The sequence below is a fragment of the Phoca vitulina genome, unplaced genomic scaffold (genome assembly GCF_004348235.1).
Source record: "Phoca vitulina isolate PV1807 unplaced genomic scaffold, GSC_HSeal_1.0 scaffold88, whole genome shotgun sequence".
NCBI classification, from domain to species: domain Eukaryota; kingdom Metazoa; phylum Chordata; class Mammalia; order Carnivora; family Phocidae; genus Phoca; species Phoca vitulina.
The window spans coordinates 2,178,905-2,204,838 of record NW_022589791.1 but is presented as its reverse complement, the minus strand read 5'-3'; the positions used below and the strand labels follow the sequence as shown (position 1 = coordinate 2,204,838).

General features: G+C 48.7%; 1 protein-coding gene across 2 annotated transcripts in view; it reads right to left on the bottom strand.

The window, feature by feature from the left end:
* Window positions 1–655: 655 nt before the first annotated feature.
* Window positions 656–25,934, bottom strand: part of JCAD (junctional cadherin 5 associated) — a 77,176-nt gene continuing 51,897 nt past the window's right edge. For both annotated transcript variants that reach the window (XM_032395845.1, XM_032395844.1), the window contains exons 3-4: window positions 10,773–14,572; window positions 656–5,134 (exon numbers count right to left, since the gene is read on the bottom strand). In XM_032395845.1, coding sequence (XP_032251736.1) covers window positions 5,100–5,134; window positions 10,773–14,572 — 3,835 coding nt within the window. In that variant the 3' untranslated portion in view covers window positions 656–5,099. The remainder of the gene's footprint in view (window positions 5,135–10,772; window positions 14,573–25,934) is intronic.

The following is a 25,934-nucleotide window of genomic DNA, read 5'->3' as shown; positions in this document are numbered from 1 at the left end:
CAAGGAGTAGGAGAGGCGGATGGGGAAAACAGAAGCCAGGGAAGGGACATGGGCAAGGTCACTTGGCTAAGAAAGGAGCCCAAAGTCAAACCTAATCCCCAAATTGACTGTAGGCCTCTTTCCACCCTGTAGTGAGTCTTTGCAGGAGATGTAAGGGGGGCTCGGTCACCCAGGAAATACTCAGTGGAGACCAAGAGGTGCTGGAAGTCCTTGGACCGCCCGTCCCTGTGTTAGGACACCATCTGAGCTGCAGCCGGTGCAGGGACCAGCCCTGAAGGCCCACGGGCAGCTCGTGCACCCACAGCCAAGGACAACGGACAGAGGTACTTTCATGCAAAATGTTTATTTGGAATACGTGTGCTACTGAGCAGGCCAACCATCCGGAACGAGCAAGTCTTTACATTGTGCGGAGATACAAGAGCTCCCTGAACACATTCATCTGGGCTTTACTCCTCTTCACCCACCTCCACCTCTCGTCACCTTAAGACCTTTGGTGCGGCCTGATCCAGGGGTGATGAGCCGCGGCTGGAGACTGCCCGCTACCCGTTGGGTCTTTTCCTGGGACCCTCTCTACCTGCCTCCTTCCATCTTCATGGTGCCCAAAGAAATGATGAGCAGATACAGAGTTTCTGTGGGGTTACGGGGCCTTGTATTCACATTTGGGAAGTTTTGTTTTTTTTTTTTTGTTCTTCGAGATGCTTCTGCTTAGCTTTCCTGACAGGCCTGGGCGTGAGGGCTCAAATTTCAGCTGACCCAAGTGGAGAGTAATTCATTGATTTTTATAATCTGTAGGTTACTGCTTTTCTCCCTGGCTGGGACATATGGTTTTCATTTCTAATTTCTGCCATATGTTCTCAAATTGAACTTGCTTTTGTCTCTCTCTTGCTCCGTGACAGTGAGTGTCACACACGTCAGCCCTGCCACGGAGTGGGGGTGGGGGATGGAGAGAAGTCTCGCTCCTATGGCTTGGCTACAAGCCGCAGTGGACCCGGCTTCTGTACGGAGAAGGGGATGGATCACCTTATGGGGAGCGCTTCCTCCTCACCCCGCCGCCCCCCAATCAAGGCAATGGGACCAATGGCTGGATAGTCTGGACTTGCCTTTGGGTTCAAGTTTCAGTCACTGCACAGAGGCCACAGAACAAGGACCTCCCTGTCTTCTGTAATAAACACAACTGTGACAGGGGCTCTCAAAAGTCAAAGCCAGGAATCTGCAGGCACTCTGCCCGCCTCTCCGCACTGCTGATGAACCCAAGGACTGTTTCGATGGGCAGCTGGCTAGACCATATTGACCTTTTGAAGAGGCCTCAATCTGGACTGTAGTCTTAACCACTTTTTTTTTTTTTTTTTTTTAAGTAAAATGTGAAGGCTCGGGACCTATTCCCTCTTTAACCTTATTTTACCATCCCCCTCCTTCTTCGCTTGGTGGGTCCCAGGGTGGACCAACCCACTCTCCTGGAACAGGACCTCCCACCATGCAGACTCTTAAAGGTCACTTGGAATCTGTCTCTTAAATCCTGTCCTGAGTAGCAACTCTCCTCCCACAAACAGATGTACAGAATCTGCAGTTACAAACAAAAGAAAAAGCAAATGCGAAAATCCCCCAGGCCTGGGAGCACTGCAGCCGGAGACTCATCCCACCCCGAGAGCACAGACAGATCTGGCCGAACAAGGCCCGGACATGCCAGTAACTGCTCACGAGAGCTCAGGAAACCGGGAGGGTTTCTCTGAGCCCGGCTCTTTAGGGAGTGGGAACCCGGCTGTACTGGTCACTTTCCAAGAGCTGCTAACCTGACACTTAATTGTGTCCTACTTCATCATTTTAAACAAAACAAAACAGAGCAAAACAGCCAAGACACACAAACACAGTCTTTGGCGGGGGGGGGAGGGGGTTGTCACAGATGAAATGGTGGCTTCATCATATTTTCCATCAGTCCTTTCTGCTCCGAGCTGGGAAGGAGTCAACAGTGGGGCGGCTGCGCCCTTCCTCCTCAGAAGCCCGAAGCCAAGCCACCACCAGAGTCCGTCATCCTGCTGCTGCAAAACGCGGTCAGGGGCTAGTTCCAGAGTCATCTGAGTTCACACATTTGAACTTGCATTAACCACAACACTTCAACCAACAGTCAAACAGAAGAGAAAAAGTTCGACTTAGAAATTGCACATGGATCGAAACCTTCACCTACGATTCTAGTAAGGAAACCAGGATCTCAGCAGATACGTTTTCAGGGACTTTTAAAGAAGAAAAGCATTCTGCAAACGCGCGCAGGAGCTGTGTGCCTTGCGCAGGCAGTTTTCTGCAGCCTGCAGAAACAATAAGGTTGAAAATGATATAATGAAGGTACTTGGTTTTCGGTAATTTTGAAATTTTCTTCAAAGCAAGGCAATTACAGCTCTATTACCAACGTGTTTTCCCTTCTTTTGTAAATCAAAAAGTACAAATACATTTCATGTGCAATTCCTCATGTAATGTTGAGTCCAAATGGCCAAAGGTAGAACTTTTAATTTTATAAGCCCCAAATTATGAAACACCAACAGTTAGCATACATATGAGAAAAACAATGACAAACACAAAATATGAGAACTTTTTTTTTCCGGCCACAAATAATAATGGATAGTTATATATGCATGAGAAGTGGTAATAATAAAAGAATAATTAGCATTAAGTTCAAAACTTCTGGGAAGCTATTTTGGATTAGAGAATGTATTATTTACCTCAGAATGTGCAAGCTTAAAAGTCAAATTGTCAAAGTTATCCCCCCAACACACAACAAAAGATTTATATACAGGCTGGAATCCAGATACTAAGGTTCAAAGTATAAATATTGATAATTTCAACTAAATTCAGAATGGTTTCAGAAAGATGGTACAACTTAGAATAGAAACTGAAAGAGTATCCTATTTTGCTTTGTGATATACGTAGGTTACCCTATTTTTTTCTCTTCAGGATCCTTTTCTTTCTCTTGAGGAATAAGCTAAAATTTAGTTATTTTGATTAAAAGAAGTTTTTAGATGGGATCAACATACTGAAGAGGAAGTCAGAACAGAGATCATAGATATGTGTATATGTATGTGTCTATGTGTGTACGTCTATATACGCACGCCTTCTTCCTTTTGCAATTGAAGGAGAGAAGCAGACCCCACAAAGACCTCCAGGTAGCCACCCTCGTTTGGTTCTAGTAGATGACTTGAGTGATTCACCAACTATAACAGGCTAACTGACCTCTTCCCCATTAAATGTTTCCTGGGAAAAAGTTTCTAACCATTCCAAATGCTGAGACTTGGCCCATCTCATTTGCTGGGAAAGCAAGAGCCTACTACAGCCTTTCACAAGAGCCAAAATCTGGAAAGAAGTAAGAGTAAGAACCAAGAGTGCAGATAAGTGTATTTGAAATGATTGTTCAGAATTACTTAGATTCTGTGTTGTTTATTACAGTCCAAAGACATGAAGTTCTTATGAAATAAAGTCATATGGTACAGATAAAAATGGGCCAGTCAGAGTTGTTTGCAGGCCAAATTGCAGACCACCCAACAGTTCATATTTTAGGAATTTGAAACGTCTAAAAATAGATAAGGTGGTTTCTCAAAGAAAAAGAGAGAGAGAAACAGAGAGGGAGAAACAGAGGGAAGGAAGGAAAGAAAAGGGAGGGAAAGAGGAAGGAAAGAGACAAGAAACCATTCAGGAAGTGTTAGCTAACAAGATACCTTACTTCGAAAGAAGGGGCAAATGCATAAAAATGCATACAATTTGTGCAGGCTACTGCAATAGTAAACACAGTTGAATACATAGGCCTTGGAGTACTTTTGTATTGGCATATATATAATGTCTCTGGCACTTTTAAAAAATATGCAGAGACTAATAATTAAGGATCATTCTAGATAAAAATACAGTATTTTGTAAAGGGGCAGGGGGAGGAAAGTCTGGTCTCAGGGGAGATCTCCACAGACAGATCGAGATGAAGCTATGTTTTTTGGTAATTCTAGTGGATATGGCAGCAAAAATAGTTGTAAGGATGTTGGCTGGTTTTGAGCAGGTTATTTTCAAATATCACCTTACAGCTATATTTGCAAAAGCATCTTTGTGAAAAGTTCATTTTATTAACCCTGTAAAATGTCTATATGGACATCTCTTTCTAAGATAAAAGAAAAGGAGCTAAGTTGTGAAGGGGTAAGGGATGTGTGCTTTAAAACAAACATGAACCCTTTCTGGGTTCTTCTCACACAAAGGGATACAGACTCTTAAATAAAATAATACTTCCTTAAAAATCTGCCACCTCACAATTGTTTACATCATAGAAAAATAGCATTTTTTGTAAAAAGAAATATAGTTACTTTGTTAAAATGGTCTATTTTAAACCAGCAATTATTTTTCATATAAAGAATTTCTAAACAACCATACAGAACATAAAAATAGATAATACTGAGGGCAAAGCAGATGATGGCGTGTTTGCGAATGATCAAAGTATTTCATCGCCAGATAAATAATACTCTGAGTACATTATGGTACAAGTTTTAATCTTTTAGGAACTTAAAAAGATATTGCTTTTATTCTCTGATGGCAAGTTACTTATAAATAGAGTTACTTGCAGCAGCAGAAGGCCAAATTGATTAGAAATGGGTCGTATATATTCATCCCATTTCCCCTAAACTCAAAGTGCTGGAACGCCGGGCAGTTGGCCCAAGTCCCAAACTCCTTAACGTGAGCATGGACCACAGGCCGTGGAGATGCACAGGGGAATTTATGACATTCACAGTCCTTTCAAAATCATTCACGTTCGAATTTTCACATAGAACCAGATTAACACCAAACTATTTACCAGCTTGGCTAAATCCATCATTACGGAGAGTTTATGTGACTCCTTTCTAAATAGAGGTATTAACTCTTCATATTATGAAAACAGATGGTTTCAATGGACTACTGCTTTATTTCCACAAAGTGATTCTGTAGGGACGAGGAGTTTCTTGGTGGCAGTGGGAGAGGCTGCAACAGGATCTACAAGCCAGCAGGTTCCAGCCTACACGCGGGCGAGCCGGGAGGGCAGGCCAGACAAGACGACACCCAGTGAGTAAACTCTAGTGATCTCGGGCTTCACTGGCATCTCCTCACACCCTCTCCACTCTGCTAGGGTCATAGGAATCTGTGAAAAAGCAAAAAAAAAAAAAAAAAAAAGCAAAACAAAAAAATTAGTGGTATATTCAATTAGTGTGTTTTCTGTTTAATCCTCAGACCATAAATAAGTATGTTGAGGGGACAAAAAATCCACAAGTGTAAAGTGAATGCTTAGACATTTAAACAATATTGATTTCACCGAGTAAGAAACTATCATCAAAAGAGTGTTTTAAAAGGACATGTATGATCATTACCTAATCACAGATGGAAACATGTGAGTTGCTTAATTTTTTTTTAAAGATTTTATTTATTCATTTGAGACAGAGAGATACAGAGAGAGAGCATGAGCAGGGGGAGAGGCAGAGGGAGAGGGAGAAGCAGACTCCCCAATAAGCCGGGAGCCTGATGCTGGGCTCGACGTAAGGCTCGATCCCAGGACCTGGAGATCACGACCCAAGCTGAAGGCAGATGCTCAACCATCTGAGCCACCCAGGCGCCCCATGAGTTGCTTAATTTCTGATAGTTCTTTCCTGTGGTCCACAGTGGAAGAGGAGGGCATCGGTAACACTAAATGCAACACTGGTAAACCAGCAGTGCTATGTCTGGCTGATACTAAGGATCTTTTCTTTTCTTTTTCTTTCTTTCTTTCTTTCTTCTTTCTTTTCTTTCTTTCTTTCTTCCTTTCTTTCCTTTCTTTTTTTTTCTTTCTCTTTTCTTTCTCTCTTTCTCTTTTCTTTCTTTTCTTTCTCTCTCTTTCTTTTTTTGTAAATTACAACTCTAATGAAATCTTGCTTTAAAAAAAAATGCATCTTGGGGCGCCTGGGTGGCTCAGTTGGTTAAGTGACTGCCTTCGGCTCAGGTCATGATCCTGGAGTCCCAGGATCAAGCCCCACATCGGGCTCCCTGCTCAGCAGGGGGTCTGCTTCTCCCTCTGACCCTCCTCCCTCTCATGCTCTTTCTCTATTATTCTCTCTCTCAATAAATAAATAAAAATCTTTAAAAAAAATTTCATATAAATGAAAAAAAAAAATGCATCTTTGTGGGGCACCCGGGTGGCTCAGTTGGTTAAGCATCTGCCTTCGGCTCAGGTCATGATTCTGGAGTCCCAGGATCGAGCCCCACATCGGGCTCCCTGATCTCCTCTCCCCCCCTCCCCACTCATGTTCTTTCTCTCTCACTCTCTCTCTCAAATAAATAAGTAAAATCTTAAAAAAAAAAAAAAAAAAAAAAGCATCTCTGTGATCAAATGCTGTCCCTGAAAGGCTTGAGGACCCTGAAATCCTGACCACTTGGCTGGCAACGAGAGACCTGCTGTCCCTGACTGCCACCAGCCAGCAGACAGGCCCCAGGATGGACACATGATTGGTAGCACCCTCTTCTAGGCCTTCCCACACACCCGGGTGTACGGGTCTGGGCCATCGCACTGACCCATTCCACAGCCCACACTGGAAAATCCCAACCTGGGCCCAAGTGAGCAGTGGGGTTTCCAAATGGGACACCATACACAAGGACAATGGTCCAGGGCTGCCATGAGGGCTACAGCTGGGTGATGCTGAATCTGACCCCCTGCGGACTCAGATCTCTGGGACCCAGTCAACCCCGAGCTCACTTGTGTGCCTCCTCTAGTCAGAATTTCCTGCCACAGCAGTACAAAGGTGTCCTAACTGTTTAAGAAAAAACACTTACGAAATTCGGAAGGATTGGTAGAATTTGACAGTTATAAACACTATTGCAAAACAATCTCTGCTCAAATCTGTCTGGACCACTGTACATGACGAAGACCGTATAGATCCCAATTTCTCTAGCAGCCGAATGTTCTCCCACGCCTCCCCCCACCGTCTCAACTCAGCCTCGATCCGGTTACGATCCATACTACAACCGTGACGACGACGACCGTGCTTAGGGTGCAGAGTCAGACGTTAGAAACCAGATAGGACACAGTGCCTGCATGTAGGAAAAGCAGCCTGCTCCACCTCCAACGTGATTTGCTGCACCAAGTGCCCACGTGGCTAAAAGCAAGGGGGGCTCAGGCGGGTCTGCTGCCTTCTGATCTTTTACACTTGGCCACACCCAGTGTGATGACACAGGCTACCGACCGCCGAGAGCGGCATTTCTGTGCTCAGTCAGCCTCCTGGGTGCGGAATCCGAGGGGGCCCTCCTCTGAGCAAAAACATCTTTTTCTCCACTGGAAATGGGGTGGGCGGTCACTAACGGATGACACGGCGGAAGGGGCACATTTTCAGCTGCTGAGAGGCCAGAAAGAGCTTGAGCATCTATTGAGCCTCAAGGTACATACGGTGGGCACTGAGCAGCTCACCTCGGGCCGGGCAGAGGGAGACACCCCCACAGAACAGGCCTGCACCCCAGAGCCTCACTGCTGAAGCTAACGGCCCAGAGCCAGGGAGCCGGGGAAAGAACTCTGGAGGACAACAGGCTCCTTCTGTGGATCGTGGACAGTGTAGGTCCAATAAAAATACAATGTGAGCCACATAACGTTATTTTAAATTTTTCTAGAAGCTGTGTTAAAGCAAATAAAGGGGAACAGGTGAAGTTAATTTTAATAATATATCTTATTTCACCAAATATATCCAATTATCATTTCGACAGGGAATCAATATAAAAATTGAGAAACTTAAAAAAAAATTTAGACTCAGCCTTTGAACCCTGGCGTGTATTTTACACTTGCAGCCCCTCTCAGTTTGGATGAGCCCCATTTCAGATGCTCAAGGAACCACATGAGACCAGGAGCTGTCATCCCGGCTGATGCAGGTCTGGAGGACAGAGAGGTTACTCTGAGTCGTGAGAATCCTGGCTCCGGTGGGCAATATTTCAGCTGGAGACCACTCACTGAGGCCTACCCTTGTGGGTATTTTGTGCATTAACACGCTTGAGAGCTACTGACCTCGAAGCTGTGCTGATATCCAGCCTTCCCCCGCTTGGCACCTCACACCCTCCCAGGATGCACCCCCGGCCCGAAGCAGTCTCTCCGTGTTCTCTTCCTGTGCCCACACGGACAGAGTCTGCCACGGAAGCTACGGAACCAGCAGGCTCCGAACACTACCAGTGCCTGGATTATGCTTCCAAACTGGAACACGATCCATCCAGCACAGATGGGATTTTGTCACCTGAGTTAGTTCTGAGGGGCTGCCTTCTTAGCCGGCACCACTAAAAAGATGTCAGCTGAAAGGACCACCTTTAAGTTGCAATAAAGGTATTTATGATACAATGGGTACTACACCACCACACAGATCATTAAGTTCTAGAAGGGCGTGTGTGCTTGTGTATGCTGGGCAGGGGGACGTCACAGATATCCGTGACATAAACTTATTTTAAAATTCCAGAACAAAATCTGGATCTAAGTGGGCTGTGAATTTGGGAGCGGTGAAGTGGCTCCTGCCCACCAGGATGACGGGAACAGAGGTGGGGTGGGGATGGAGATGATGATTCGTGTGTGTAACATGATAAAATACATCAAGAGGAAAACAAAATCCAAAACTTTATCAGCAAAAAAAGCAACAAGGCTTTATTCTAACTTGTGAAGCAACAATGAGGGGAAAAGCTAACATATCTCAAAGCCTGACCATCTCCATCCTATGATCTGCATTCCTCTCAGAATGATTTGGGACAGGCCTGGTGACTGTCACATGAGGGGCCGATGGAGGTTCACCTGAGCCCCGGCGCGTGTACGAAATCGTCCCTGATGGCGTCCTGCTATGCAATTATTTAAGAGTGTCAGAGGGAGCCGTGTGGCATCACGAGGAGCTCTCTGCCTTTAGATTTGGGGTCATTTTATTATTTTATTATGTACTAATAAATGCATCAGATGGAGAGGGAAAAAAAATTCTACTGATTGTCAGTAACTATAGTTTGAAAAAAAAAAAGGTTATGAAGAGCTGTTTCTAATGGCTGGCTAACATTAAAATTGGCATTATCTACATGTTTTCAGATACCTGTCCAACCCCATCCACATGCCAAATGATCAAGCTAAAAAGTGAGGGAGTGCTTTACTGAACTAGAAGTTTTGTGTTATAAAATCCTCCCAAAATATGTGGGCCGTGGACTGAGACACAGAAATCTTGACAAACTGGCGTTTTAATATAACAGGATTTGTCTCATTTTAAAACCCTTACAGTTCTTGGGATGAGACAGGACAGAGGAAGAAACTCATTTTAGCGCACACTTAAAAGCAAGTGGGCATATTTTGGGTGGGGAGAGGGAGGGACCAGGAGAGGAATTAGGCTGAAGCCTAATAAGTCCCAATAGCTCAAAAAATGGGCCATGTAACACTTTTTTTCCACCATTATGGCAAGAGTTGCACATCTTAGTGTTCTCTTTCTTGGCAAAGACCAAATTTGTCAAGTCAGATGATCCAAGAGGGCCCTGACCAATGGGTTATTTCAATCATGTATTTTGTATAAGCAACTGAGCAAACTTGGCTAACACTCCCAAGAATCATAGTGCATTTGTGGGAAAATGTAAAGACTGCCACGGGGATGTTTTGTGGAACAAGAATTCTGGACTTTTCTAGCTGAAATAAGGAATCTTGGCCAGTGACTTTTAAATCCTTGGATTTCCAAGTAGGAAACAGAGAAGGTGGGGGTAAGGGCACCGCCCCACAGTAAGACCAGAGGGCGTGGCTCAGGAGGGGTGCCCGGGGCCCCTGGTCAGCGAGGTCACACACACGAGGGCGCAGTTTCCCCTTACTGTAAAAAGGTCCGAATGAACGATTCAAGGTCCCTGCCTGTCTGCGGTTTACGATCAGGCCTTCTGACATGTCCCTCCACTCTTCTTTCTCATTAGTTCTAGAATGTATCATTGCTAATTCCCCAGCCCCTGAAGAAAATGCTGGAAACAGAGTTGCCTGTTTGTGACAGAGCTGAGAGGTGAGAAATCCCTGTTGCTGCCACCAGGAACCCGCCTCATGGTTTGACCTGGAGCAGCTCTGAAGGTATTAGGGTGACCAAAGGGAGAGGCCCGCAGGCCTGCGCGGCCCTGCTGCCAAAACCCTCCGTCCTGGGCTTTAGCACTCAGACCTCAGGGGGCCTTCTGGGACACAGCTGATGGGTGAACCTTTTATAAAGGGGTAGGGTGTTGAGAAAGTACAAACTGTTCCTTTTATCTCCTAAACCTTTTTCAAGTTTCATAAAAGGTGTGGTAGCAAAAACAGGTAAAATGGGGGACAAAGGATTTTGGAAGGTGCAGTGTGAGACACAACATCATGGGCTGGGCAGTTTATATCATTATCTGGGTACGTTTTTCTTATCAGAGTTAATAAAGAGCGTGCGGGTGGTCTGGGTGAACGCTTGTTTTGGGAGAGAGAGCAGACTACCCACGTTATGGCCTCCCGCAAGGCTCATCAAGGTGTTGCGCCAAAGCTGGAATACTTTACTGATTTACCTCTTCATGGTAAGGGACCCAACACTTGTTCATACAGATAACTGTATATAATTGTTTGCATAGGTAATTTCCATAAAGATATAATCCTTCACAATATACCACAGGATCTTGATTTTTAAGCAAAGCCTCTGGGTAATTCTTTGTAAAAGGAAGAATCTTTTGGAACAATAATTCATAATCTCAACTTCACCAATGCAGGATTTTCATCATCCACCAACCTGGTGTTTTCTCTACTCTGAGAACTCCCGCCTGCTCGCCCGACTCCTCACCTGGGCACCAGAAATCCTGCTGGACATTCTTCTTGTCCCTCTGTGCCGATGGATGCCCGTCTTCTTCCAGCGAGGGGGCACCCCTGGAGACAGAGGGGGGGTGCCCGGCCTTCTGCAACAGCTCCCCAGCATTCAGAGACACTGGGCCTCCAGGTGGCACCCCAGGGCCCCTCTCAGCCTTCAGTTCCTCAGCCTCCTCCATGGAGTCAGTGCTCCGGGAGCTCAGGAGCCTCATCCGAGACACAGAACTCACCTCTTTCATCCTCATCAAGCGGTCAGGGTCTGCTCTCCTCAGGGGGGAGGCCAGTTTCTCTTGTAAACTTTCAATCACTTTGGAAGTGCTTCTGAGCCTCTTTTCTGAGCCTGACACACTTGGGGTCCTCTCTATAAAATGGAACAGAGTGGACCTGAAGGGTGGTTTTGTCCCCAGGTCCTTGTGATTGAAGGCCTGGGACTCCTGGGGGCTGGGCTGAGGCTCGGGACTGGGCTGAAGCTCGGGGCTCGGGGCCTTGCTGGGGACAGTCCTGTCCGCACTTGAGTGCTCAGCAGCCCGGGGAGCCCGACGGGCACTCTCCCTCTCCCCGACAAAGAGAGGGCTTTCGGTCCAGCCGCACTTTCTCCTGCCATAAAAGGCGTCCATGGACACCGGGGGGTCATCCGGCTGGGCTGAGCTGGACACAGACTCCTCCCTGGGGGCCTCCGGCCCGCGGGCACTTCCATCAGGCCCGGGATGCTGGTTCTGTCCCATTCTCCTGGTGCCCGGCAGCAGGGACTCCACGGCTACCTCAATGCCCAGGATCCTCGCAGCCCTCGCTTGAAGGGACTCATTCGGGGGGATCTCTATTGCACTCGCTTCTCCTAAAGACCCATCTAACTTATCGGTACTCGGCTTCTGTGCAGGCGGCAGCCCCACAGACCTCAAGTCCGGTGCGGAGAGTCCTCGGGGTTTGCTGGCAAGAGAGAGTGGGAGCAGCGGGCTCCTCTCCCCTCCAGCCCCAGCCTGCCGAGGGGGTGCTGTGCTCAGCTCCCCAGAAATGGAAACACCGGGCAGCTCCTGACTTCCCTGGGGCTGCTTCGGTTCAGCTAGATCAGACGAGGGCGCTGGTTTTGTGTCACTTGACCTAGAAGACGTCACTCTGTGCAGCGGACCCGGGCTGACGGCTAGCTTGTTCATTCTGTGCTCCACCTCCTGGTGCCCCTCCTCTGCGACCGGGCTTCCATGTGCCCACAGCGAGGCTGCACCCCTGCCACCGCCCAGCCCCACCGTCGTGGGGCCCAGGGACTGAGGCAGGGCGCGGGGCCCCCCGGGCTTCTGCTCCTCGCTCCAGCTCTCAGACTTGCTCTTCACTCTTCCCGGCCGGGCCCCGGGCTCCTCCGGCGCCGGCCTCCTTCGGGGTTCCTCAGCTCTCCAGGCCTGGCTGGCTTCACCGAAGCCCCAGTTCTTGCCTTCGCATGGCCACTCTGTGTCACTGTCCTCACTGCGACTATCGCTGCCACTCTGACCTCTTTCCTCCTCCTCCTGAAGCTCCTTGTTAAAACTTTCTAGCTGGCTGATCAAGTCCCAGGGGCGCCGGCTAACGGGCTTCAGGAGAAACTGCCCGAACAGCTGCTTACTGTTGCAGGGACCGGTGGTCTCCCCCTTCACAACCTCGCCCCGGGACACGGGGCTGGCCCCGTGGCCACGGCCATCTGCACCGGCCTGACCGGGCCCTGCTTTCGGAGCAGGTGCCTGGTGTATGCAGGACGTAGTCCTTGAGAAAGCGCTGTTGCTGGAGGGGCTGAGGGACATTTGACCTTTGAGGGGAGGCGCCTTTGGCCTCTGGTTCTGGTCACTGGAAGCTAACGCCACGGGCACGTGAGCTTCGGAGGCCAGGGGGTCTGAAAGTCTGGGAGTCAGTACGGCTTTTGGGGACCCTCCCAGCTTCTCAGCAGCGAGGGGCCGTGGGCTTTTGGAGTCGGTGAAAGTGGTTTGTGTTTGCTGATCTCTGTACTGGTGCCCTGGCCACGAGCCAGAATACTCGAGCTCTCTGTGTTTTGTAGGGTGAATGAATCTGAGGTCATTTGTTTGTTTGCCTTCTTCTGGTTCCCCCAGATCTTGTTTCTGGAACTCTGTTCTCCCAACCATGCTTCCTGTGAGAGCTTGCAGCTCCAGGTCGGTGGAAGACGTGCTCAGCAGACTTTGTTCTTGCAAAGCCGGGCTCTTATCAAGCCCATTCTTTTTACCAGTGCTCTGTTTTAAGTCATTGTTGTTCCTATCTATATCTGGCAGATGTGATTCGGATTTAACTGGGATGGAAACCAAACAAAATATTGTCTCGTTCATTTTTTTCTTTGAACTTTTCTTGGTCAGAATCCCAGTTTCAAATTTCTTGAGCTTGGTTCGAGTTTCCCAGGTACTCTCGCCCTGTGGGCTGGGGGAGGAGGCTGGGCCTTGTGTGTGTCCCTGCTGGCCGCCCCCCGTGGCAGGCCACTGTCCTCTCATGGCCCCAAGGTCTCGTTGCTCAGGGAAGCCGCTGTTCTCTGCATCCCTGGGGCGCGGGCCCCACGGCCACCGGGGACTGGGATCAGCGGTGGAGGAGCCACTCACACTGCCTGGCGGGGTCACTGCACTCTGCGGGCTCGAGACGGCGCCATCGTGTTGACTGTGTCCATGCGCAGGTGCCGGGGTGGCACCGGGGCTGGGGTTGTAGGGCTGCCCATCAGCCGTTGCTTCCTGACAGAAGCCCTGCAGGTGGGCCAGTTTAAAATGTCGGATCCGTGGGTCGTCAAAGGGAATATACAGAACAGAGCTGTCATAAGCGGTGGTAGGCCGGGGCTGCAGGGGGACCCCGCGAGGGGAGTATGGGCTCACACCATACTCGTTCTCGGGTCCCGGGGGGCCGGGAGGAAGCTGACAACCTGGGCCCGGCAGCTCCATTGGATGCTGCTGCTGACGGGGACCGCCGCACTCGGGCCTGGGCGCTGCATCCTCCACGTAGGGGTTGGAGATGTGCTGGGGCGGTGACCGGTACGATGGCGGAGGCACGTACACCGGAGGCTCTAAACCGGAGTCAGATGCACACAGCTCCAGCCTGGGCTCGTGAGTTCTGCTCAAGTAGGAGACACACAGGTCTACCTGCTGACTGTCTGGAGAGTCGCTGTTTTCCACTCCCACCCTGGAGTGCTGGTGAGAGTTGTAGGATGGGGGCTTGAGGGGTCGCCCAAACTTGGGCCGGGGTAAAGGGACCGAGGAGCCGCTCTTCTCAGGGTTCCTTGTGGATTCCAAATTTGGTGCACAATTTGGGGGATAAAATGGGATTTTAGGAACACCTGGAAAATGTCCATCATTTAATGGAATGGGGATGTCCATGCAACTCAGGCTCTCGGAGGAAAGAACCCTGGGCAGGGACTGGGATTTCCCTTTGCTTTGGGAATTCAACGCCTGCTCTCCTTGCATGAATGGGTACAGATCTTGAAATAATTTCTCCCCATCACCATCGGACATCTGCCTCCCTAATTTCCTTGGCTGGTTCCAGCTCTCAAGGCTTATATTCTGCCACTTGGCAGGTCCCGCCATTCTCAGCTCTTCTTCCCAAACTGCCTTCTTCATCACATTCTCTGTCCTTCCTCCAACTTCCCATGGACCCTCCCTTGCGTGGATGGGCAGACCTTGTGCTTGGGCCATGCCTCTGACCTCCAGATCTTCTCGGTCCCTTGGCCCCAGCAGGCCACTGACCTCCTGCCCTCTTCTTCTCCAGTAGGCGTGGTCGTGAGCAGTCTGGGGCTGAGAGGACCACCTTAGCATGGGCTGATGATAAAACCTACAAAACAAAGAGGCACAGAGGTTATACCAGGGCAAGAATCACATAGAAGAAACACGTCCTTCTCTGCTTCTGTGACTGGCGTTCCGAGTCAAACTCAGGTCAGTACTTCTGCAAAATATCTTCCTAACCAGAGTACTTAGAGACTTTAAAGAGAACATGTCCCACTAATTATGGTTGGAAGGCAGCCACGAGTTTTGCCACCAAGGGCCTAGGAGTGGCAGCAAGAAGCTGCCCACAAGAACATGAGGATGTTGGTGGTACTTGAGAATGTCAAGGCTCTTAGAACTTCGAAGTGCCCGAGGGAACAAGGGTCAACTCGAGAGCAGCATTTCTCAAAGTGTGGTCATGGGCTACTAGGAGTCCACTCCCTGCTGAGTCCTGACAACTGAGCTCTCCCGGGAGTTCATCTGGGAACCTGCTTCTCAGAACTCCAGCCCAGGGCCATGGTTCTTAACTTCAGTGTGAGCAGGAAGCATGAGAAAGGGTTGCTCAGGCACAGACACCCGGGTCCCATCCCCAGTTTCTGATTCAGCAGTTTCAGGTGGGACCCCACAAAAGTGTATTTCTAACATGTCGCCAAGCAATGGGGTCCCAGGCACCCCACTCTGAGAACCATCACGGCCAGTCACTGTGAACCAGGACTTCATGTTAGAATCCAGAGGGGCTTCCCAAGTCCCGAGGCCCAGACATATCCCTGCTCCATCACGTCAGAGTCAGAGAGGCGGGAGGTGGAGCCTGCAGTGGGGTTTCTCCAGGTACCCGGATATTCCCAGTGTGCGACTGAGACAGAACCAGGGCTTCAACAGAGTTCCTGCACTTCCCTGATGACATGAAGCCCCCAGTGGGTTCATTAAATACACACGTTACCAAGTCTCTCCAATAAAAGTTCAGATTCGGGAGGTCTGGGTCAGGGTCCAGGTGCCCACATTTGTAGTGAACACTCCAGGGGAGTCTCATCTTAGGTGATATAGGAAACACTGCTCGGGCTGACCTGGAAACTCACCAGGAGAAGAAGGGCTCTGTCGTGCGCCAGGACCCCCGGGCAGGCAGGAAATGGAAGTACCAAGTGCCAGCCTGCTCCCAGCTTGCCGCCCATCACCTGCCCGCATGTCAGAATTTCCTTGAGAGCCCCCCAGCCTAGCCAGCAGCACGACACCAGTATATTTTGCCATTCCCTCAAATGATCCTAGCACGCACCCGGGGTTTGGAGTCACTGTTCTAACGCAGCCGAAGAAGAAATCTGCACAGCACTGATGCCCTGCGCAGAAAGTCAGAGGCTGCTACAAGTGACTGGAGGCTAGGGGGCTAGTTTCTCCATAGCGCAGAGAAGCCATCAACCCAAAGACATCATGGCACGCTCAACTGCTCTCATTAACAGACAGTGTTCCAACTCCAAAACCGCTACTGGGTTTTGAAATTATAAAAGCAATATGCATTTGTTGTCCAAAATCTGGAAAAATAGAGGAAAGTACAAAAGACAAAACCTGCTTGTCATCTTTCTCACCCAGTGACAGTTATTTTGATACATATGCTCTAGGCCTGGTGTAGGTGAGGATGTGGACTTTCGAAGAGCCGTGGTCTCTGCTAGGGATCTGGTTTATGTGGACATTTTCCTGCACGCGTAGTGCGGCCAGCAGCTGCTATGTACGTGGCCGTTACTACGTGCTTGGCCCACGCCACGGGCCTTCTATCCGTTAACGCACCTGCACTCCCGAGACAGGAACTGCTGTCATTCCCACTGGACCAAAGGGGAAACGGAGGCACAGAAGATAAGGAACTTAACACTAACATGCACTTGGGCACGTATGCTGTCTCAGGCACTGTGGGAAGGATGCCCAATTTCCACTGCTCTCTCTCCCTTTTGCAGATAAGGAAACTGAGGCACAGAGAGGTTCAACATCTCTCCCAAGTTACACAGCTTGCAAGGAGTAGAGACCGCTTCAAACACAGTAAGTGTGACCCTGAATAAAGCCCATTCGGGTAGCCACTCCGTGTCACGTCTTCCGATGTAATGCAAAATTCCTCAAGTGCATAATTTTAAAGGATGGTTGTTAGTATTGTATCATAGGGACAGGATTCCTTTAATCACTGTTAGGCCTCTGTAGAGGACATTCCAACACTCTCTGAGAGACACTATTGTTCGCAAACACTAAGCAGGTCGCAGATTATACAGAATAAATCCTTAGAAAAGGAATTAGTAGATCGGGGGCGTTATGTTGTCTCTATTGTCAAATCTGCCCTTAGGCCCACAGTTGCAATTTACTCTCCCCCCCAGATGCAGAGGAGAGCCAGTCTTGCTGATCCTTTCCCATCTCTGGTTGTTAAAATTAAATTGTTTCCTTATTAGATAAGTGGAAATAACTCCTGATTGGTTTCAGTTTGCATTTCAATGATTACTAGTGAGGGTAGCTTTTTTTTTTTTCCATGTGCTCAGGTGTCCTTTGTGGTTTCAAAGGATTTCTACAGCGCAGCCCACTTTTCAGCTGACAGTGGAGTGAGGATGGTGGGAACGGGGCCTGTGGGGCCGCTGGTTCTGGGCAACAGCAGGTGAAGGCCTGGGGTGGGGCGGGAGGGTGAAGAGCTGCCAGGAACTGGCTGAAAGGGGACCATTCCCAACACCCGGGTGGAGGCTGCTATTCCGAGAGCCTGGATGGTCAGTAAACAGTAAACATCCATGATCGTCATCATCATCATCATCATTACAGGCATACCTCGCTTTACTGCGCTTCTCAGATCCGACCGTTTTTACAAACGGAACGTTCAGGACTTCCATGGAAGAAGTCCCTGCAGATGGAGCGGAAACAGCAAGAGAACCAGAATTAGAAGTGGAGACTGAAGATGGGACTGAACTGCTGCTGTCCCGTGAGAACACTTGAACGGATGAGGAGTTGCTTTTTACGGACGAGCAAAGAAAGTGGTTTCTTGAGATGGAAACTACTCCTGGCGAAGATGCCGTGAAGATTGTTGAAAGGACAACAAAGGATTTAGAATATTCCACATACTGAACTGATAAAGCAGCAGCAGGGTTTGAGAGGATTCAGTCCAACAGTGAAAGAAGTTCTACTGTGGGTCACACGCTATCAAAGAGCATCGCATCTCACAGAGAAATTGTTCATGGGAGGGAGAGTCGACCAGTGTGGCAAACTTCACTGTTGTCTCATTTTAAGAAATTGCCACAGCCACCCCCACCTTCAGCAGCCACCAACCTCGAGGCAAGATCCTCCTCCAGCAAAAGGATGATTCGCTGAAAGCTCAGATGGTGGTTAGCATTTTTAGCAATATTTTAATTTTTTAATTTTCTATTTTTTTAAGTAATCTCTATGCCCCACGTGGGGCTCAAACTCATGACCCTGAGATCAAAAGCCGCATGCTCTACCAACGGAGCCAGCCAGGTGCCCCCATTTAGCAATATTTTTTTAATTAAGATTCTATTTATTTATTTGACAGAGAGAGAGACAGCGAGAGAGGGAACACAAGCAGGGGGAGTGGGAGAGGGAGAAGCAGGCTTCGCGCCGAGCAGGGAGCCTGATGCGGGGCTCAATCCCAGGACCCTGGGAACATGACCTGAGCCGAAGGCAGATGCTCAACGACTGAGCCACCCAGGTGCCCCTAGCAATATTTTAAATTAAGGTACGTACTCTGCTTATTTAGACATAACACTATTGCACACTTCAAAGACTATGGTGTGGTGTACACATAAGTTTAATATGTATTGGGAGACCACAAAATTCATAACCGGACCTGCACTCTCTCTGAGGCATGCCATCATCAGTACCACCATAGTCGTGGTATTTTGGAATTACTTCTTTGCCTCAAGTCCTGCTCCCACCCCCACTCCAGATAACTTTTTAAGCAGCCACTTAAAGCAAAACTGAGTTATCGGTTGACAAAGCAGAAAATACTTAAAATCGGTTTGAGGTAAAGCGTTTGCCACTGAGCAATCTAAATGCTTCTGCATTTACCACTTACACAGAGTGGCGGTGGTCTTAACACGGGGCACGGCTGAAGGTCAGCTTCTTCGTTTGCTCTTGCTGTTGCTGAAACTGTGTTCTGAGCACTTAGGATTTGAAAGCTTAGCAGAACCCTTCTTGGGGCAGGTTCCATAGGGACCGGGCAGGGTGGAAGCCCTCACCTGCACCCTCCTTGCACAGCCCCGCCCCCACCTGAGTGGGCCAGCAAGTCGCCACCATGCGCTCCGGAGGCCACAGGCCCTTCCCTGAGGAAGTCCTCTCTGATCGCCCGTCCATCACAGATGCCCCGAGAAACAGCAGAAGATGCACGGACTGCAGGGTCTTAGACTCTACACGCAGTCCAAGGGCAAGACTGAACCACTGCGACTTAGTAAGAAGTGACAGTTGTCATGGACCCAATTAAGAGAGGTCAAGAATCTCCTTTCTTGCCTCTGTTCTTCAGCAGATAGTGAGTGGGCTTTATATACCACACAGCTTTAATAAGCACCGTTCTTACTCCTTACAGTCCTATAAACATTCTCCTGGGGCACCTGACTTTATGAGAAAAACCACATTGTGTGGCTTTTGCTCATTTTCTCAATGGATATTCTGGTTTCTCAGTAAATGTGTGGTGTGCTTAAGTGCCAAGAGGTGGCCGGGATCCCAAGGTGCTATTTGTCTATGGACGTTCCGTGAACATGATCAGAAGACAAATAAAGGATGACATAAATAGGGCAAGAATAGTCAGACTGTAACTACCTACACTAGTAATGTAGTCAGTTTTCTTCCCCACCTAAAAAAGTTATATTGTATCACCTTAACTTTGTCAAAACTGCCCTATCTAACTAACCAAAATGGCTAAGCATTCTGGATTCAACTTTTTTCTATTTGTACAAGACAAGGTCATCTGGGAAATAATAAATAATCTATATAATAGAAAATGCTAAAGAACCTATTTAACAAACATCTGTCCTGTACCCAAGATGGGCCTGACTCAGACAGGTTCAAGTGGACCCCACCTGGTGACAGTTCTGGTCAATTTCTCCCTCAGATAAGTTATCAAGCATGGATATCTACTGGCTTCAATATGTGATGTCCATTCTCCGCTAAATTGTGTGTTCCCTCACATGGCTTCAAGGCCAAGAACATTTTCTCGTACCTTTGAGGAAATGAGATGAGATCAAATTTTTCTTTTGAAAAAAATGAGAGCTAATAATTTACATCTTAAACAAGTTAACAATGGGACGTTTTACAAAAACAAGCTGAACACATTAATACAGGGTGGGAAAAAGATAAGAAAAACAAAGTGGAATGTGAGAACTCAAATAAATTGTGTGGACAAGTTCAAAGAGACAGCAGGGTCTTTCTACGGAGCGCCTGGGAAAGCAGGACAGAGGTGAGGCAGACGTTACACTTGCTGACAGCCCCACGCCTTATCACAGAGAAGAAACAACTGATAAAAACTGTTTGGAAAGTATCTGAAAGGTGAACACGTGAAAAACAACATGTCCAAAGGAAAAGAGGCAAGCCCATTCGCTGACTATATAAAAGCTAATGGTGAAAAAAAAAATAAGAGACATTTCTATGAGTACACTCATGACTCATTTTCAACCACAGCAAAAAATACTGTTCTTCTTTTTTTTAAAAAAAGTAAAAGCCTACTTAGAATGGCAACATTTGACGTGACTTGTAAACACGGTTTCACACGCTCCAGGATTGCCTTCTCAGTAGACTCCAGGTCCTCAGGAGCTGTACCAACTTCTCATCCAGGCACACAATAGCCTAGCTCTGCGTCGATACTGGTGGGCATGGGAGAGATGCCCTCCCTCCTCCATGAACAAAATCCTGAACCTGGTTCCCCGGGGACAGCCCCCAAAGCCTAGCCAGCAGTGCTTCCCAGTGGAGGTCCGGGTGGAGGGTGGGAGGTTCCACTAAAGTGGACTCCAGGTCCTGTGATTTCTTCCAGTTGGCAAGCCTGCCAGCCTAGCAGATGCTGGTGCTGCCGATCGCCTCCCCACCCTACTGGTCACATCCTACAGGATGTGGGGGACAGTTGTGGCACTCTGCCAATGCTATTCCTTCAGAAGCCACTCCCTACTCCAGATGGGCCCATCTTACCCAGATGCACAGTCACTTAAAGAGCCTCCCACTCCTCGAAGGAGAAGCTCTCTTCTTCTAGATTGGCAGAGGCGTTGGGCCATCTCTTTAGAGTGACTCATATTCACCAGTCCCCGTGTGAGATGTCTGACATGTTTCTGTGATGGGGTCAGCCATCTACTGCTACGGAATTTGCTCTTAATGCTCCCCGGGCCTGGAAGCCTGCAACTCTATTTTTCAGTGTGCCCTGGTATATTCAATACGCTATACTGTGTAAATAACCCACTGACCCAGGGTAATAAAAAGGTAATTTTGGAAAGGAAAATATGAGGTCAAGGGAAGAGTAAGACTCACATATGGAGGGTAGCATAAAGATCAGTCAGAGAAGATAAGGCTCCTTTGGAAACATTATGGATCAATATCACTGTTGAGCAACAATTCAATCTGAACGAGAATTGTTAGTTGTATTTACTACCAGTTACTAGTCACCATCTGATAAATTTCTTAGCCAAGAAGACGACAGAGCAGAGGGGAAAGAGATGCTGGTGCCTGCAGTCAGGCCAGAAGGAGCCCAATGAACCTATGTCCGCCCCCAGGGAGGGTTGCTTCCGGTCCACAGGAGGGTCAGGGCTGTGGTCCTGCCCCGGGCTACAGGGAGCATCGGTGGCTTTGGGCTTCTCGGTGCACCAACAGGGAGGGTATGGCAATGCCCTGAGGGGATCCTGAGCACCCAGCCCACACGCCAGCTTTCCAGACTGTGCCTTCCGCAACATCGCTTCCCTTCGCTTTGTCTCCGATTCTTCATTTACACTCCAGCGATGGGAATAGTTCCTTCCTTTCTGAGTTCGTTGGGAGGGCTTAATGAGAAGATACACTCAAACTGTTTAGCAAAGTGTCTAACATACAAATAAGCCCTTGGTTTGTTTTGTTTTTTTTTAAAACAAGTATTACTATTATTAACCCAATTAAATTCTCAGCAGCATCGATCATTTTGAAATTCTTTTCCTCGCGACGTCCGAGGAAGGAGGTGAGGGGCACAAAGGAAAGAGAGAAGAACTGAGTGTTTGTTTTATGTGATGATTATTTTAGATCCGTATTGTCTTTTCGAAGTCGTAATCAATGGGCCTTCACAATAACAGGAAATAATGATAGAGCTGACTGTCATAACAAGACTCCGCCCCTCCGGTGATGGCTGGTCTCTAAGGAAGAAGCTACACCCGCTTCCACAGTGATGATGGAGAACAGACCAATATTTAGTTTATTAAAACAAAGCAGGAAGAGCAAGCTCTGACCCATTTTTTTGCCCATAACTCCAATAGGTGAGGCATATACTGAATTTCCCCTTTTCTCTTTAATAAGGACATAGTTCTACCGTGAAAATGTCTTCGCCGGCGCAGTCTATATGGTGTCGCCATCAACAATGAAGAAAAGCCACCCCTAATTTCTCGCTTCTCTTTCACGATCCTATTGCCACCAACCCCGTGCTCACGTGGACATGCAGCGAGCCCTCTCTGTGCCTCACAGGTTAAGCTCCGCGCAGCGAAGAGTGGGGGAGGCAGCTGCCAAGGAAGGTCAACCAGAGCCAGAAGGGGCTAGAAGGGACGAGCCCGCTCTCTGTGTAGACAGACGAGGACACTGTGCCCATCGTCAGGTACAGCAAGTACACGTTAGTGCATCAGCTCGACTCTGGTCTCAGGTTCTTTGAACCTCGTCAAGAACTCAGAGGTATCATCATCTCTGAAACAAAGTAAACTGGAACTAAAGACGCACTCAGGGCTCTTTTTGGACCTGTGTTTCGTCTTCTTATCACCCAGTGCGCCTCTCGCTTGGGTATCTCCTGGCTTCCTTAATGGACCCAGTTCTCTGACCAAAGAAGGCGCTCAACTCACAATTCTCCTCTTGACCAGGGCCCAGCTACCCAGACCAATGAAGCTCTAGGCTGTGCTGCTGGAGTCTCTCCATTAATTCTAAAGGCACCTCCTCATCGTCATCGCTGTTCTTCCTGAAGTCTCATGTTCAGAGGGTCTAACCTGCTTCTTGTCGGGAAGCTCTGGCAACAGGAAAGCTACGTTGAGAGTGTGTGCCGGAGAGGGGACCGGCTCCAGGCACGTCTGGATGGTGGCAGCGCTTACAACCAGAACAAGGCACCTCGCAAGAAGGGTTTACCAAAAAGACAATGGGAAGCATAGGGGGTCGGAATCTGCCATGTGTGTTCACGAACTCACCAGCTCAAACAATTCGGACTTTCCTCTGTGAAGAGATCAGAATAATACCACCTAATAATTATAATATGAAGCAAGCAGCTAAAAGACAAATAATGTTTGTGGAAATATAATTTTGTAAGGAAAAATAGATACATGGAAACAGATGTTAAACTTGAAGGCTTCCTTTTTGGAAAACCATTATAAGCAGGCTATGACTTGAGAGAAGCTTAAAAAGCCTCTGAGAAGTGACTGTTTCCCATATCCAGTAGCACCATCGAGAGCAGACGTCTGCTGATCAAATAGAAACCTCCCAAGATGAGGCCCCGACCACATCAGAGACTCGTCTAGGTTGCTACGTCTCTCCTCAGTGACGCCTGCCATTGATGACAAGATGTAATTGCAAGTTATTCTCATGGTTAACTAACAAACAGCTTTACCAGAATTCCTGGGGCCAAGCAGAGAAGAACCTATTATGGTATGACTTTCAGATCCAAACTCCCGCTATGTTAAGTTATTTTACAGCTTCCTCTGATTATAGTCTTTCAGCGGAAACACAGTAAGGAAACCGTGAATGCCTGATAACAGCCTTCTACATATTTTAAAGGTAGCGAAGTATTATTCAGTAATGGCTACTTACATCTTAAGCATGCCGTTTCTTCCATGTATAGATAACAGCTCGCTTTTCCCCATGCCCACTTCCTCTGTTCTCTCCTTAATCTTGGTGCGTGCGCACGCACGCGCACGTGTGGACAACCCAGCCTTGGAACAACACAGTATGTGCATCTATGGCTCAACTTCATGCAAACTGATGAACTAAAGAATACCTCTCATTATAATCTTTGAACACAGATGTAAATGTAAGCTTTCAGAAACCTCCTTTCCATATTGCCAGAGGGAGGACACAGACGTTACATACGATGCACTCCAGAAGTATCTGTGGTTGGTTATACGGCAAAAATGAGGACATACTAAAAATCTAGCACCAAATCACGTGATATATAGAATGCTGTCTGCAGTTTTAAGACACCCATGGTTTTCCAGCTATGAACCTGTCGATCCTGTAATGACGTCTGATGTGGCCCGTGAGGTTCTTCCTGTACCATGGGAGTGACTTTCATGCAAAGCCTGCAGCCAGCTCTGGCAGTACAATCTGCTAACCGAGACCATTTAGGAGTGGTTTAGCCTGGAGATAAGCTCTCCAGAGTAACTGACTTAAGGGGGAAATGCCAAGTCTCTGGAGTTACTAAGTGAATGACCTGTGAAAAGAACACATGTTTGGGGGTGCATGGTCAGCACTCGCCTCCCTCACCCGCAGCCCCTTTATCAAGCACAGGTGAAGATCAGACATCCACATCTGGTCATCCCCTCCTCCCCATCCACCCTCTCTTCCCCTATCCAGCCCCTGCTCCCTGTCCCCACTGATGGGACAGGGCTGAGAGGTGCTAACCAAGGCCCAAGCCCAACTACTGAGTCCTTCTCTCAAAAATTTAAGAGGCATGGGTGGTGGTCATCAGGGGCTTCCTGAGCTAAACCATCGTGTAGAAGCCAGAGCAGAACAAAAGTCACTCTGAGCCAAAGTTACTAGCCAGTAGGGGCTGTCAGTGCAGGGAAGAGGCTGGTCTGTAAAGGAGGGAGCAGAAGCACCGGGAGATGCAGAGCCAGGCGACAATGGGGGACAGAGAGCGGAGAGGCCCCCAGGGGAACCACTCACGACCCCGAGAGAGGGCGACTGACTACCGATCTTGGGTCCCAGCTTTCTCATCCCCACATCAATGAGGCCCCGCTCATCTTCATTTCCTACCTGTGGGTGCTCCGCGAGACTCCCCATTACAGCCTCACGACAACTTGCCCCTGTCATTCGAGCGGGCTGGGGCCTTGCACCCACAGAATCTACAAAGGAGGGACATTTTCCCTGCTGAGGCTATTCGGCCTCCTGGGACTTTTGCTGAGTCCCGTGTCTGTTCCTTCCTTTCCCTTCCACCCTGTTCGTCCCCCAGGAGGTAGTGATGTGGACGAAGCCATCAAAACTGCCTCTTCGGCTGCCCAGCCTGGGAAGTCGGTGCCCCTCTTTTCCACAATGGAACCTTCCCAAACCAGCCTTGCCCAGGTCCTCTCGCTGGAAAAACCTTCTCTATTTCCCATCCCGTCTTCTCCCAGTGTTCTGAAATACTCAGCATTTCCACAACTGCCTTGGCATAGAAGTACTAGGTTTCATCCAATTTATTTTAAAAAAATGTGTTGAGTGTTTAATAAATGCAAAATTCCTTAATAGGAGTTAGCAAAACCAGAGATGAATTCGCAATGGTGTCAGCTTTCGGGAAGCGGACAATCCTGGGGACCAGGAGACAGTGCTGGTAGAACACCCCGGAGCGAATCATTCCCCCAGAAGGCAAGCTGATAGGACGGGCTGCTGGTGGGAGCTAAGGAGGAGGGGCTAGGGAGGAGGGCTCTGGGTCGTCCCAGGCAGGGCTTGGTGCATGGAGAGCACACAGCGGTGTGCCCAGGAGAGGGCACAGGACTCGGGCTTGGAGGCGGAGGCCCGTGGGGCCCATCCCGAGCTGGGGGTTGACACAGGCAAAGTCGAGTCAAGGCTCCATATTTGAGGTTTGTTTTCTTTCTCAATTTAACTGGATCTAACCAGCCCTTACATAAGAAACGCTCTTGGAAGCCGAGGTTAATTATTGAAGAAAAGACCGAAGTGCATCATTCTCACCAGACTACCTTGACGTTCGAGGCGTGCCCCCGACGTGGGACAACATGGCCCTTACAACACACACGGAGCGGCAGCATTGCGCACGCGCGTCTCATCTAGGTACGGCAGGATGCATTCCTCATGCAGCGCCCCAGACAGGAAAGGGACGCAGCTGTGCTCTGAGAGCCACTGCACATCCGCGCATGCCAGGGGGAGGGCAGAGGACAAGGAAGTGAGAGACGACAGTCCCCCACACGGCAGCAGAGAATCCCATGCCCCTTTCAAACGGGGACAGGCCTCATGTGGGGAGAGCTGGCCACCAGCCTGCCTGGCAGCCCCGGCCTGAGGCCCGAGCCGGGCATCCCTCCGCTGTGGCCCCGAGTGAGTGGCCCTTACAACATGCTCTGGGCTTCATG